Source organism: Stegostoma tigrinum, chromosome 25, assembly GCF_030684315.1.
Source record: "Stegostoma tigrinum isolate sSteTig4 chromosome 25, sSteTig4.hap1, whole genome shotgun sequence".
Classification (NCBI taxonomy): domain Eukaryota; kingdom Metazoa; phylum Chordata; class Chondrichthyes; order Orectolobiformes; family Stegostomatidae; genus Stegostoma; species Stegostoma tigrinum.
Window position 1 is genome coordinate 53,481,661 of NC_081378.1, and position 15,038 is coordinate 53,496,698.

The 15,038-nt window shown below is 40.8% G+C and overlaps 1 protein-coding gene across 2 annotated transcripts in view; it reads right to left on the reverse strand.

Annotated features, from left to right (window-relative positions):
• The window catches only part of washc4 (WASH complex subunit 4), an 84,824-nt gene extending 71,816 nt beyond the window's left edge, over window positions 1-13,008 (reverse strand). The window contains exons 1-5 of one of the 2 annotated variants that reach the window (XM_048554049.1): window positions 12,921-13,008; window positions 9,189-9,328; window positions 1,924-1,977; window positions 556-621; window positions 345-390 (exon numbers count right to left, since the gene is read on the reverse strand). In XM_048554049.1, coding sequence (XP_048410006.1) covers window positions 345-390; window positions 556-621; window positions 1,924-1,977; window positions 9,189-9,328; window positions 12,921-12,981 — 367 coding nt within the window. In that variant the 5' untranslated portion in view covers window positions 12,982-13,008. The remainder of the gene's footprint in view (window positions 1-344; window positions 391-555; window positions 622-1,923; window positions 1,978-9,188; window positions 9,329-12,920) is intronic. The other variant, XM_059654757.1, reaches the window with a different exon arrangement.
• Between the last annotated feature and the right edge of the window lie 2,030 nt (window positions 13,009-15,038).

Below are 15,038 nucleotides of genomic sequence, written 5' to 3' on the forward strand. Positions count from 1 at the left end.
TTTATTCTTACTCCACTGTCTACATCGTTCTCAAATACTAGCCTACACTCTCCCTCCTTCTACTTCAAAATGTTGGTTCCCATCCCTCTGCAAATTTAAAGTAAACTCTCCCCGACTACATTGGTGCACCGCCCCACAAGGGGTGTACTTCCAGTATGGTTATGGTACAACCCATTCCTTTTGATTAATTACCACCTGCTGTAAAATTACCACCTGGCTGGTCCCAGTGTTGTTACTGGTAATGCACCACAACTTTTGGCTCACTCCTTTTTCCCTGCAGAATATTTTGCACCCTCCCTACAAAGATGTAAAATGTAAATATTCAAGTAGAGTACAAAACTAACCTCCTTCTCCATAGAACAGAAGCCCATTGTAAAATTTAGTTTCAGCCTGAAAAGAGAAAAATCATTTGTAAACTTTAAAAAAAAAGTAGTAAGGCCTTTTTAGCTGAGCTAAATTATACGTTTTTCCCCTGAAACACAAGGTATCTTTAAGAACATTTAAACAATGCTGCTTTTCTTACCACATAGGAAACAAAAGGTGTAAAGTTCTTACCTCATATTTCAACTTCTTCACTTCACAACAAAGAGCAGCATACACCGTAATCACTTTATTCAGAACCTACAACAGACATTTTCACTTAATTAGCAAACAGTCAAATTACAGCATTATCCACTAGCAACATAATTCCACATTTTAGACCTTCTACATTTACTTACTTTGATAGCAAAACTTTCATTTATTCTTACATTTAAATCCAACACAAAAATGCACGTGTAACTTCAACTTTGTTGTACGGAAATTTCCCGTCGTAGCCCTTCATACAAATGCAGTGATCACTAACATATTTAGCTAACCTGGGCTGTCAATTCAAACAAAGTGATATGCTATCACTGCCTCAATACCACATCTGCAACCAGATAAAGATAGAAAACTTATCTTTTTGACAAATTAGTTCTATAACTATAGTTAACTGGCAAAGCAAATTATGTAACTGAGATAGTAGGATCTGCAGATGCTGGAGAATCTGAGATAACAAGGTGTAGAGCTGGATGAACACAGCAGGCCAAGCAGCATCAGAGAAGCAGGAAGGTTGATGTTTCGAACTTAGACACTTCTTCAGAAAAATGGAGGGGGGTCTGGGCCCAAAACGTCAACACGGCCTGCTGTGTTCATCCAGCTCTACACCTTGTTATCTCGTATTATGTGAGTAGTGTCTTTATTGCACAAGTATGTTTTTAAAATCCCTAACTCATCTTGAAAATACCCCTTTATACTGCCCCCCCCCTCAGAGTTTACATTTCCCAGCCCATTCCTCCCTCTTTGCTACCACGCTGTATGCTCCTCCTCTTCACAAACCACACTGTCCATCCCTGGCTGTTGATCCTTCCAACACTACCTGTCTCTTCTTCCAATGTTGTCTCTGACTTGCACGCGCGTGCACACACACTCATTTCCCATGGTACACGCTCTGAATTACAGTGGGCCATTTCCCTCTCTCCCCATATACCCAGTTATCAAACCCAGTAGGCAAGGTCAGAAGTCAATAAGTAGACACAGTAGAGGCAAACGTCAGGGGCTCGAGTCCAGTAACCAAAGCCAAACTTCATCTTAATCTTGCTCAGGGATCATTACAGGTTCCCCTTAATGTATCATTTTATGCTTTCAATGACTGTGGTTCACCTGTTCAGCTTTCCTCTTAACAGCATCAATCCAACAACAGATCATGGAAAATGGCAAGAGCCATGTCAGAAACCACTATCAGAATGGCAAACTCCACCCACAAAACCAAACCACCAACTAAAAATACAGACAGAAAATATATTAATATTCTAGATTCATTAAAATGTATTGACAATATAGAAACATAACTGATATAATATTTAAATGTGATTGACAAATTTATACTGGATATTAACTTACTTTATTTTCAGTTTTAATAAGCTCCAGCAACGAAGATTGTTCATATGGTAAAAGCTAAAACAAAAATTACAATGTGTTTAATCACAATTCTGCGTGACCCCCCCACTCAAATAATTCAATCATGTTGTAATACTACAACACTGTATAACACTAAAACTGTACTCTCCCCTCTTATCACTTTCTCCTTCCAAGTCAATGCAACAAATCCCTTACTGGCAAGCAGTTACATGGCGTCAGACATCTGTTGCTGTCTCTAACAGTTTCAGTTATTTACATCAGCCACTGTCAAAACATGACCACAAGTACCACAATGAGCCTGATCTCCTTACCCAATAGCCACATAGACAAGGAGACAGAGAGTGGCATTCTTGAAGCAATGAAGTGGATGGTGAAATGTACCTCCTCTACAAAGTAGAGTCTGACTCTCAATTGAGCTGGCAAGCCAGTCAGTCACAAGTTGAGTCAGTCAACCCAGTCACAGGGCGTGGTACAAAAAAGACAGACCTAGTAAAGAGGGAACATTTACTTCCCTCTAACTCATTAGTGAACCAATTCAGTTTTTAATGACAATTCACCAGTTCCATGGCCAGTTTAACCAAAGTTAGCTTATTTTTTTAAAAATTCAAATTTAAATTAAATTGCCATATTCTCAGGATTGTAGCCCTACATTCTGTGTGCATGCCAGATCAGAAAGGTGCCCTATCTGATTCATGATCAATTTTCCCTCAGGCTGATGGGGATACTATATGGCAGGACAACTTTCAACTTGATCAGAAATACTGCTTAAACATCCTAATAGGACCTCAGTGCTGCCTCAGTTTGTTACAGACTGCACTTATCCAGAATGAAACCTTCAACATCACATTTAGCTTTCGCAAAAAGCTGCTACAAATCCACCTGAAAGTGGACATCACTTTCAGGCTTTTGACACTTCTTTCATGTAAGCCTCATTGAAACAGTAGGTGACCAAAACAGTTCAGCAGGTTGCTTAGTTTCTAAGTAATTATACTATTAATGATAGAGTCGAGTCACATAGCACAGAAATAGACCCACCAGTCCACGCCAACCATAATTCCAAACTAAACTAGTCCCACCTGTCTGCACTTAACCCATATTCCTCCAAACATTTTGTATTTACATACTTATCCAAATGTCTTTTAAACACTGTGCCTGTAGCCCTATCTACCACTTTCAGAAGTTCATTCCACATATAAACTGTGCTCTGCGTGAAAAGTTTGCCCCTCATATCTTTTTAAGAGCTTTCTCCTCTGACCTTAAAAATAAACCCTTTAGTCTTGAAATCTCCCACCACAGGGAAATGACACCTGCCATTCACCTTCTCAATTCTCCTCATGATTCTATAAGCCTCTATTAGGTCACCCGTCTACCTCCTACAATCCACTGAAAAAAGTCACAGCCTTTTCTTATAACTCAAATCCTCCAATCCTGGCAAATCTTTTCTAAACCCTCTCCAGTTTAATAATATCCTACCCATAACAGGGTAATCAGCATGGACATAGCACTTGACATGAGGTCTCACCAATGTAGTGTACAACTCATCATAATGTCCCAAATCCTATACTCAAAATACTGAACAATGACAGTAATCATGCTAATTGCCTTCTTAACCACCCCATCTATATGATGCAAACTTCAAAAGAATTTTGTACCTGAACTCCTGGCTCTCTGTTCTACAATACTACCCAACGTCCTAGCTTTAATTCCATAAACAACTGAAGTTTCTCCTTCCAAAAGGAGACATTTTATCTTGTTAGAAACCATTAGTATTTAAAGAGAAGCCCAAGCACTCAACGATTAACTGGATTCACAGTGTCATACAGCATGGAAACAGACCCTTTGAGTTATAAGAATAGGCTGTGACTTTTTTCGGTGGATTGTAGGAGATAGACGGGTGACCTAACAGAGGCTTGGAGAATCATGAGGAGAATTGAGTAAGTGAATAGCAGGTGTCATTTCCCCATGGTGGGAGATTTCAAGACTAAAAGGGTTTTTTTTTAAGGTGAGAGGAGAAAGCTTTTAAAAAAGACATGAGGGGCAAACTTTTCATGCAGAGTACAGTTTATATGTGGAATGAACTTCTGAAAATGGTAGATAGGGGTACAGATACAGCGTTTAAAAGACATTTGGATAATTATGTGCCAAACACAATACCAAACTGAAATAGTCCCACCTGCCTGCACTTGGCTCATATTCTTCCAAATATTTCTTATTCACATACTTAGCCAAATGTCTTTTAAAAGTTGTAACCGTATCCAAATCCACATCCTCTGGCATTTATTGCACAAATGAACTACAGTGTAAAATAAAAACTGCCCCCCATGTCTTCCCTAAATCTTTGTCCTAAAAAGAAACATGGCACTAGATTTCATATTTTACACAAAAAAATGGGCTGGCTTCTATAATGAATAGAAAAATTAATTAAACAAATAAAGCACCATTAACACGATGGTTTCTAACTATGTGTGCTATAAACCAGTTCTACCTTTTTCAACCTCAACCCAAAGGATTCACTTAGAAGTTATAAGAATGTTGGAAATTCACCAATATCTCCTGAATCTAATCTACTGAAACGCTGCAGCTGTCTAGGATTCACTTCAGTTTTCCAGCTATTTTCCAAGATAAGATTGGATGGAATCTTTCATTAGATGTTTGGCTCAACAACGTTTCAATTCTTCATTAAAACCATGCCTGTGGATATAGCAAATATGTAACTGCCTTCTAAACTAATTATGCTGACTGCTTTCTGACACAAGGTATCATAAGGACCACTGCTTTTCCTCTAGTTTATTTCCCCCACACAAATTTCAAACAAAGCTCATGCCCCATTTGCATTTTGCATGGCAATCAATCGAAATCTATAACCACAGCAGAAATAAACTGAGAAATTGCTGCAGAAGCTCATTAGTCTGGCAGCTTGGATGTGCTAAGGAAGGTTCACTGGACCTAAAATGTTAACTCTGATTTCTCTCCACAGACACTGCCAGACCTGAACTTTTCCAGCAATGTCTGCTTTTGTTTCTGATTTCCAGCATCCGCAGTTCTCTTGAGTTTTTATTGTGAACTACAGCAACCCGTGTTCAAATGCTGAAAACCGTGGCTGACAAGCATCAAGTAACATTCACACCACATACGTTCTAAATGATGACCGCCTCAAAGAGACAATCTAATCATTTTTCCTTCACAGGACAATCTATTAGTCATTCATACCTCAGTGTAAATTAATGGTTCGTTCATTGTCTCAGTTACCTAACAGTTTAGAAACATCCTTGAACTCTATATTGGCCTGCAGCAGGCAGGTGGGACTAGTTTAGCTTGGGATTATGTTCGGCAAGGGCTGGCTGGACCGAAGGGTCTGTTTCTGTGCTATATGACTTTATGACTATGCTTCCATCTACAGGTACAAGAAAATACTTGAAAAACTCTCAAAGTCAGGTCAGGTGTTTCCAAAATGATTAAAGCAATTCCAGATTCTGGTTTCACATCACTGGAATGTAAGATTCAATCACAGTTCTGAAATCAATTTGATAAACAACATTTATTTAAAATATGTATCCCTTCCAACATTCTCAACTCAGTTCTTTGCTTCTGTCACTGTTGGTTGGTTCCCCATGTGGGTTAGTTTAGGATATTAATTAGGTATAAAGTGGTCTTCGAAAAAGGAAAAGTGATTAATTATTCAACCAGAGGATGGTTAATTTTACTTAACAAAAATTATCTGGCCCAAACAGGCTAGATCAAAGGTCGGCAATTAAACCATAAATACGCAATGCAAGACCTTCGAAGAAGAATAGTTTAGGAACAGACTGGATATATTCGCATGGGATGAAAAGTAGCAGCATTCAATCTATATCACCCTGGGTGACAAAAGTATAGACTTGAAAAAGAAAGCTTGCAATAAGGTTCATTATAGAAAATAAAAACTGAAAGAACTGTGGATGCTGTAACTGGACCCGAAATGTTAACTCTGCTTTATCCTTCACTGATGCTGCCAGACCTGCTGAGCTTTTCCAGCAACTTTGTTTTTGTTCGTTTTAGAGAACGCTGCTGAACGTAAAGGAGAGTGAATTGAGAAATGAATAGCGTGACAAAGACAACGCACTGAAAATAGATTCAGCGATGGCAGCCACCTCTCAAAATCGATTTGGCTTTGGTCAACTCGGCATTAAGCATCACCTTGTGAGACTCAGGAGTCCTACTATGAAATGGCAGGGTCTCTGCTGCATTTAGTACAGGAAAAGATAGCAGGCTGAGAAGGTGCATGATTCAGTGGCCTCTGTTTTCTTTAAATCCTGTTAGGTGAGTTTTTTCAATTCTGCTCACTTCATCCAATGTCTTTTCAAACAATCAGCCTTTCAGTATCCTGCCCATCCGCACTGTCTCCCTGAAGTTAGTGTCAACAGTCATACTTCACTTGCAGATGTCCCTTTTATAGAGGTATGAATGCCCAAGAGGTCTTGAGTCAATGATAAGTTCACCATACAGGATTGTGGTTAATTTTGCAGTTTTGCCTGAACGTTTATTGAGTCTGCCTCAAAAAGGGCTACAGTCCCATGCAGCCACTTCCTACATCGACAACCAGGGAGAAGCAGTCTTCCTTTGCCTGTTCTGCCATGGAGGATTTTCTTGGAATGCACTTCACAGAATCACACAATTGTTGCAGCACAGAAGGAGGCCATTTGGCCAATCATACCTGCACTAGGTCTATTACCAAGTGCATAGGATATCCTACCTTTGCCCAATATCCGTGCATGCTATTTCTATCCAAATAGCCATCCAATGCCCTCTTGGATGCCTCAATTGAACCTGTCTGCACATTTCCAGGCGGTACATTCAAGACTATTCTCTGCTTGAAGAAGTTTTTTCTTCTGTCACCCTTGCTTCATGTGCACATCATTTAATGAGCCATTTTGTTCTTTTGTCTTTAACAATCAGGAATGGTTTCACCCACCTACTCTGTCCAGTCCGTTCATGATTTTGAAAGCTTCTATCAAACTTTCCCTCTAAGCAGAACAGTCCCAACTTCTTCATTCTATCCTTCTAACTCCAGCTTTTCATTCCTGGAACCATTCTTGTACATTGCTTCTGAACTCTCTAATGCGTCTTTCCTATAATGTGGCACCCACAAATGTACACAGTACTGCAGCTGAGGTCTAACAAGCATCTTAAACAAGTACACCATCATTACGTGGCTCTTACACTCTCTGCCCTTTATTAACATAGTCAAGAACATAATAATTAATCATTACTCTCTCTACTTCTCTTGCCACCTTCAAAGATCTGTACATATATACAGCCAGGTACTCCTGCTCCTGCACCCTCCTTTGAATTGCACCCAAACTTCGTGTAGTCTTTCAATGTTCTTTTGACAAAAGTGCATCACCTCACACTTCTTTGCATTTTAACTTCATCTACCTCCTGTCCAAACACTCCAACTTGTCAACTTTGAAGTTCTGCATGGTCTTCCTCACAGTTTACAATTTTTCCAGGTTGAGTGTTAACTGCAAACTTTTAAATTGTACTGTTCACACTAGAATATTTTACCAGGAAAAGCAAGGATCCCAATACCAACCTCAGGGAACTCTACCACAAAACCATCTTCCAGCCCAAAAGATATCCATTGGCCATTACTCTGTTTAACACCACATAGCCTATTTTGCATCCACATTTATACTGTCACTTTTTTATTATGACCTGCAACTTTCCTCAACAATTGTGTATGGAACTGCATCAAACACCTTCTGGAAATTCATGTTAACCACATCACTCCATTCTTAAACCTCTTGGAAAAACAGTACCAATTAATCAAACAATTCCTTCTTCAGAAATTGATGCTGATTCTACCTAACCAGTGCGCCTTTCTCCACAAGGTTACTAATTCCATTGCAAATAATTGTTTTTAAGTGTCCCACCACCTAAGTTAAACTAACTAGTCTGTAATTGCAAGGACATTCTTTACAACCTTTCTTGAACAAGGCCGTAACATTTGCAATTCTCCAGTCTTCTTGCACTTCCAGGTAAAACTATCTAGGTAAAACTGAAAGATCATGGCCAGTGCTCCAGAAATTTCTCCCCCTCACTTCCTTCAAAACCCTTGGATGCATCTCATGCAGTCTCAAAGCCTTGTCAACTTTAAGTGCCAATCTATCCTAGACTTCTTCCCATATTAATCTTGAACATTTCTAGTGAGTTTCTTTCTGTCACTTTGGTTTAGGCAGCAGCCTCCCCTTCTGCAATAAAAAGAGAGTTGCAAAGTACTCATTCAGCCAGGCCTATTTCTCCATATGTAAATCCCCTTTTTGATCTCTGATCGGTCCCACTCCTCCTTTAACTACCCTTACTTTATCTAATATCTCCACCCGATGGTGCTTCTGGGAAGGCCAACCATGGTGGTAAGGAGCTTCTGGCATGAACACTCAAGGGTGCATCAGAGCATGGAAGGCTCCTGACAACGTCAAGGAGAAGCTGAAAGCAATTAAATTTCTGCTAAATCTTATGAACATTGCTTTGGCCCCATCATTGTGGACAATTCTGGATAAATGTTAGGGAGGATGTTGAAGTCTTTGAGGGGACACCAAGCAATTTTACAGCAATCATACTAGAAATACAGCACTTGCAAAGAGGCTGGGAAGCTGTGGTTGTACTTAGATTAGAGAAGATTAAGAGGATTCTGATTTCAGTAGAATGCAAACCAGAATTAATTATGCACAATGTTGTGAGGGATGAATCTACTTCAGAAAACACGTTAAGTTTTAACATACCATGCAGCATTTTTACATTTCGTTTCTCCATGTAACAAGTATCTGTGAAAACTATGAAAAGTTGTTTAACTGAAAAATATTTAATTAACACAACTGCCAAGATTTTGCATTGCTTACTGCATAACAGATAGGCTAACAGCATACACTGTTATTACAAAGTAAACACATATACAATTAGATGGGAAAATGCAGTACTTTGTACATTCACTCTTCTACTTTCAAACATATCTTTCTATCTCAAGCTCTATCATGATTTCTGCATGTCATTAACATAATAAAAAGCTTCTGGTTTAGATTCAGTTGGTTCAAAGATGATTTATTAAATCGACTAGTTTAAACGTCTCATTCACATTTTCAGCAATTTCCTGAGTAGAGGGCACGAGATTGGTTCACATCCTAATGACAGCAAGTCAAAACTCAAAAGTCCAGAAAAATTCAACACTACCAAAGTTCCAGATCGTTTAGATTAGACTTTCTTAAAGATACCTTAAGAGCTACTGGATCCAGAGTGAAATCCCAGACATCCCCAACTGAGTCATCCAATGCATCTTCAATTCCTTTCAACTGATTGGTGTATTCCTCAAGAAATCTTCCATAATTCTTAAGCTGAACTTCAGCATGGATTCCTAAGCAGAAAGCCAGAGGTTTGGAGACACGCATTAATTTGCTTCAAGAGATAGTAGGAACTGCAGATGGTGGAGAATTTGCGATAACAAGGCGTAGAGTTGGATGAACACAGCAGGCCAAGCTGCATCAGAGGAGCAGGAAGGCCGACAATTCGGGCCTAGTCCCTTCTAGGCACGAAATATCAGCCTTCCTGACCTCTAATGCTACTTGGCCTGCTGTCTTCATCCAGCTATATATCTTATTATCTGAATTAATTTGTACCTACATTTTGCTATTTCAGCTTTAAAAGAAATTGGCTATGCCTCACTAACCCATTCCAAATTAGACCAAAGTGAACACAGTCAAAATCAGCAGAACTCTCAATATCTTCACTCCTCAGGGAATTCTTGGTTTTAGCATTTACAAATTCTCAGACTACAAATTTCCCAGCTGAGACTGGGCAGATAGCTTTTCATCATCAGCTTGTCAACATTAAGCGAAAAGCAATAAGTGGGATTCACTCATCAATTTTCCATGTTATCTTTGGCTGAATGCTTGGACTTTATTTAACTCAATTCCTTGAAGGTAGAGTTGGAAATAACAGGCAAAATTCTGCATTTTGGAGAGGGGCAAGTATGACAACATCATTCAAGAAATACTGCAAGGACATTCCTAGTAACTAAAAGCTGGTCAGTTTAATATTAGAGGTAGGTAAAATTTAGAAAAAATGAAAGCAATTAGAATGGGGACTTGAAGAGGTGCAAATTAATTTAGAAGAACCCACTTGGATTTTAAAAGGCAGGATGTAGTTGACTAATAGGCCTTCTTACCCTGAAGTCATGAGACAGGATGAAGGGAAAGCAAAGAACATTGCCAAAGTGATGTTTAGAAAAGTTTGACATCATACTACGTTAAACAGGCTGGGTAATAAAACTGAGGTTCATAAAATGAGGATCAGTGTCAGGGTAGATTAAAAAAACGGGTGCTATGGTTAAGTTGTTTATAGACTGGAAAGTCAGTACTACAGCCAATTTTTGTTTGATATATAGATATAATACAGTATTAATGCCACAGTTATTAAGGGCATGCAGAAACAGAGGGAACTGGCAACTCATCTGCATAGATCCTTGAAGATGACAGTACAAACAGCAATTAGGAAAGTATACATCATGAGCTTTAGGAAGTAGACAAATTGGGTACAAAAGCAGGGAACTTGTAGTAAATCCTTATAAATCTTTATAAACCGCTGGGCTATATGCTAGTGTGGAAATATGAATTCTGAAAATGCTGAGAAACAAGTGGAAGGTGGATGTCAAACTGTTGTAAAAGCTCAGATCAGGGTTTGGCTAATTGCAAGCTGAGAGAAATATCAAGTTTTGAGAAGATTTGTAGCTCAGGTTGAGGTTCTGGATGTGAGTTTGCTCGCTGAGCTGGAAGGTTAGTTTTCAGACGTTTCATCACCAAACATCACCAGTGAGCCTCCGACGAAGCGCTGGTGTTATGTAAATAGAAAGCGGGACATAACACCAGCGCTTCGTCGGAGGCTCACTGATGATGTTTGGTGATGAAACGTCTGAAAACTAACCTTCCAGCTCAGCGAGCAAACTCACATTTAGAGAAATATTTTTGTTTGTCGATCTCCATAACAAGACATCAAAGATAAGAACTACTACGTTGTGTTGACTACGTTAAAAAAAATCTCCTACGCAATAAACAAATGGCAGTGTGCAAGCAACATGTAACTTAATGAAATACTAATGGGTATTGAGGTTGGTTGTATCGCTGAGCTGGTTAGTTGTTCCTCAGATGTTTCGTTACCCTGCTGGGTAATATCATCCATGGTCATGGACAGGACCAATGTCATCTAGAAGATCCCCTGCAGAGACTGTGAGAAACACTATATTGGACAAACAGGAAGGAAACTAACAACAAGAGTATACGAACACCAAGTGGCTACTAAAAGACATGACAAATACTCACTCATCTCAATCCACTTTCAACTGGAAGAACATCAAAATCCTGGGACAAACTAAGCAGAGACAGGTGTGGGAATTCCTAGAAGCCTGGTACTCCACGAAGAAAGCCATCAATTAACACACAGAACTTGACCCCATATATACTCCACTACAAAGGAAAACCTGAAGTAAGGCAATCCAGCTCAATGGACTCCAGAGTTTAAAAACCAGGCGGGAAAACACACCAACACTTCATCGGAGGTTGCACTGACGATGTTACCCAGTAGGGTAATGAAACGTCTACGGAGCAACAAACCAGCTCAGCGAGCCAACCAACCGCAACACCCACAACCCGAGCTGCAAATCTACTCCAAAACCTTGGAGATACTAATGGGTAATAATGAAATTATCATAAAGTAATCAGGTTGGTGAAGTCAATGGTAAAATCATCAGAAACTTAATGTAGCACCAGGCTAGACATAAAAGGGTACAAGAAGTGTCCTGATCCTCAACACAATTAAGAGAAGATAATAGTCAACAGACACACAGGGCAAGAAGAATATAGCAAACGCCAACCAACAAGTCCAAAGAAGATGTCAATAGGAACAGATGGTAACAACTAAGTAAACACCATTTTGTCATGTTACTTATATTTCTACCAAACATACATACTACTGCTTATGCCAAATACCTCTGACATGCAGTGTTCATATTTATTATAATAAAAAGGTTCCAAACATTATTTTGAACTCAAAAGACCTAAACTGGAGCACTACATCTAATTTTGGTCACAGTGCCTGCAGAAGAACATGAGGGCCCACAGAAGGGTGCAGTAAAGATTTAACAGAATCAATCACTGGATCTTTAATCCTAGCTGGAGAATCTGGTGGTTTGCCTCGTTGAAGCAAAAGAGATCATGGGATGTCTAACAGATGTAGAATGCCAGGTTTAGATAAAACTCAGGTATTTCCATTATTTGATTGCACAAGGACAACAGTGCACAGATTGAAGATTTTGCATAGGAGATTCAAAGGGCAAGAAACTCTACTAATGAGGGTATTGGAAACTGATACAGTTAATGATTTCAAAAGACAAATGGAAACTCTGTTAAAGGGAAATAGATTTGTGGGGTTACAAGGATAAAACAAGAAAATAGAACTGACAGGTTTGCTCTAAGAGAGCTATGAAGAACTCATTATACCAAATGATCTCTATTATGATGCACCCATCAATTAACAGACCGAGGAAGGGCAATATCCGAAACGTTGACTGTTCCTTTCCTCCAAATGCTGCCTGGCCTGCTGTGTTCTTCCAGACTCCCGCTTGTCTAACCACTTAACAGACTGCACTGAGACACAGTAGACCACAGATTACATTCCAGCGTTAGGAACTGCTGCAAACAATGTTCACTGTACCGAATCGGATCAATGGTTAAGATCATTAGATGCTGATGATTTAGGGGAAACTGACAGCCCAAGGCTTGGGGGGAAGAGAATAGTGGAAAGAAGAAGAGTCCCTTCTATGGTGGGAGGGGGCAGATTGGCCGGGGGGCGGGGATAGATGAGAAATGGAAATTAGAAGAGAGTATTTCTCTGGGAAAGAAGGCTTTTCTTTCCCCATAGCAAAGCCCGGGCCTGAAGCACAGCTCGAAACTCACTCTGGGATCCTTCATCGAAGCGGTCAAACTCCCAGTCCCGGGCCTGAACATCCAACGCCATCTTTACATCCCGTGACCAGACCCAGGCAAGTCCCGCAACTGCACGCACTGCGCCAGCGCTCAGCCCCAATGCCCTCTGGGAGATGTAGTTTTCAGGTGAAAGGTAACAGGCTTAATTTTCTGAGATAATGGGAACTGCAGATGCTGGAGATTCCAAGATAATAAAATGTGAGGCTGGATGAACACAGCAGGCCAAGCAGCATCTCAGGAGCACAAAAGCTGACGTTTCGGGCCTAGACCCTTCATCAGAGAGGGGGATGGGGGGAGGGAACTGGAATAAATAGGGAGAGAGGGGGAGGCGGACCGAAGATGGAGAGCAAAGAAGATAGGTGGAGAGGGTGTAGGTGGGGAGGTAGGGAGGGGATAGGTCAGTCCAGGGAAGACGGACAGGTCAAGGAGGTGGGATGAGGTTAGTAGGTAGCTGGGGGTGGGAGGAAGGGATGGGTGAGAGGAAGAACCGGTTAGGGAGGCAGAGACAGGTTGGACTGGTTTTGGGATGCAGTGGGTGGGGGGGGAGAGCTGGGCTGGTTGTGTGGTGCAGTGGGGGGAGGGGATGAACTGGGCTGGTTTAGGGATGCAGTGGGGGAAGGGGAGATTTTGAAACTGGTGAAGTCCACATTGATACCATATGGCTGCAGGGTTCCCAGGCGGAATATGAGTTGCTGTTCCTGCAACCTTCGGGTGGCATCATTGTGGCAGTGCAGGAGGCCCATGATGGACATGTCATCAAGAGAATGGGAGGGGGAGTGGAAATGGTTTGCGACTGGGAGGTGCAGTTGTTTGTTGCGAACTGAGCGGAGGTGTTCTGCAAAGCGGTCCCCAAGCCTCCGCTTGGTTTCCCCAATTAATTTTCTGGCCTGTGAACTTAAATCAAAACTAACTTGAAACCTGAACTGTGTTTCTCCCTCCACAGATACTTTAGGATCTGCTCAATTTCTTTTTAGCACTTTCTGCTTTTATCTCTGTGTGAATGTGTTGGGGCAGGAGGCCGGATTCGGTTAGGAATTAAAAACCTGATTATAAAACTGCTTCATTTGCTGTTTGAGATGTCCAGTATTTCTGAGAGGTACTATATAAATGCAATGTTCAATCATGCTTTAAACGTAGTTAAAGACCCTTTGGGCCATGATGCCTGTGCTGACTCTAAGCTTATTCCACCATTTGCGAATACTAGTGAATATGATTGGTGAACTATAAGCACGTACAGCATTTTGAAATCTGAAAATTATCCTGCAATGAAGAATCTACTGATGACCATGAAGCCATTGTCGATTGTCAGAAAAAACTATTTGGCTCACTAATGTCCGTCAGGGAAGGAAATCTGCCATTCTCACCTGGTGTCACCGACATGTGACCCCAGAACCACAGCAATGTGGTTCACTCTCAACTGCTCTCTGAAATGGCCGAGCAAGCCACTCTGTTGTATCAGTCACTGCAAAGTCTCAACAAAGAAATGAAACTGGCTGGACCACATGGCATTGACTGAGGCACTGGAATAGACAACAACAGAAACAGCCCTGTAAACCCGGCAAAGTTCTCCTTACTAACATTTTAGCCTAATGCCAAAATTGGGAGTGTTGTCTCACAGCCTAGTCAAGCAGCAGCCTGACCTAATCATACTCATTGAATCATATATCATAAGACAATATCCTGGACATCAACATCATGAACAAAATAAAAACAGAAAATGCTAGAAACACTCCGTAGGCCTGGCATCATCTGTGGAGAGAGAGCAGAGTTAATGTTTCACATCCAGTGACCCTTAGAAGACGTCACTGTCTTCTTAGAACAATCCCATCACCATCTTTGGACGTGTCCTGTCCCACTGGTAGGACAGGTGGTGGCACAGTGGCATGCAATAGGGAAGGAGTTTTTCTGGGTCCCCTCAACATTGACTGCAGACCCCATGAAATCTCTTGGCTTCAGGTTAAACATTAGCAAGGAAACCTCCTGTTGGTTACCAGGTACTGTCCTCCCTCAGCTGATGAATCAGTACTCCTCATTGTTGAACAACACTTGGAGGAAGCACTGAGGCTAGCATGGGCGCAAAATATGGGT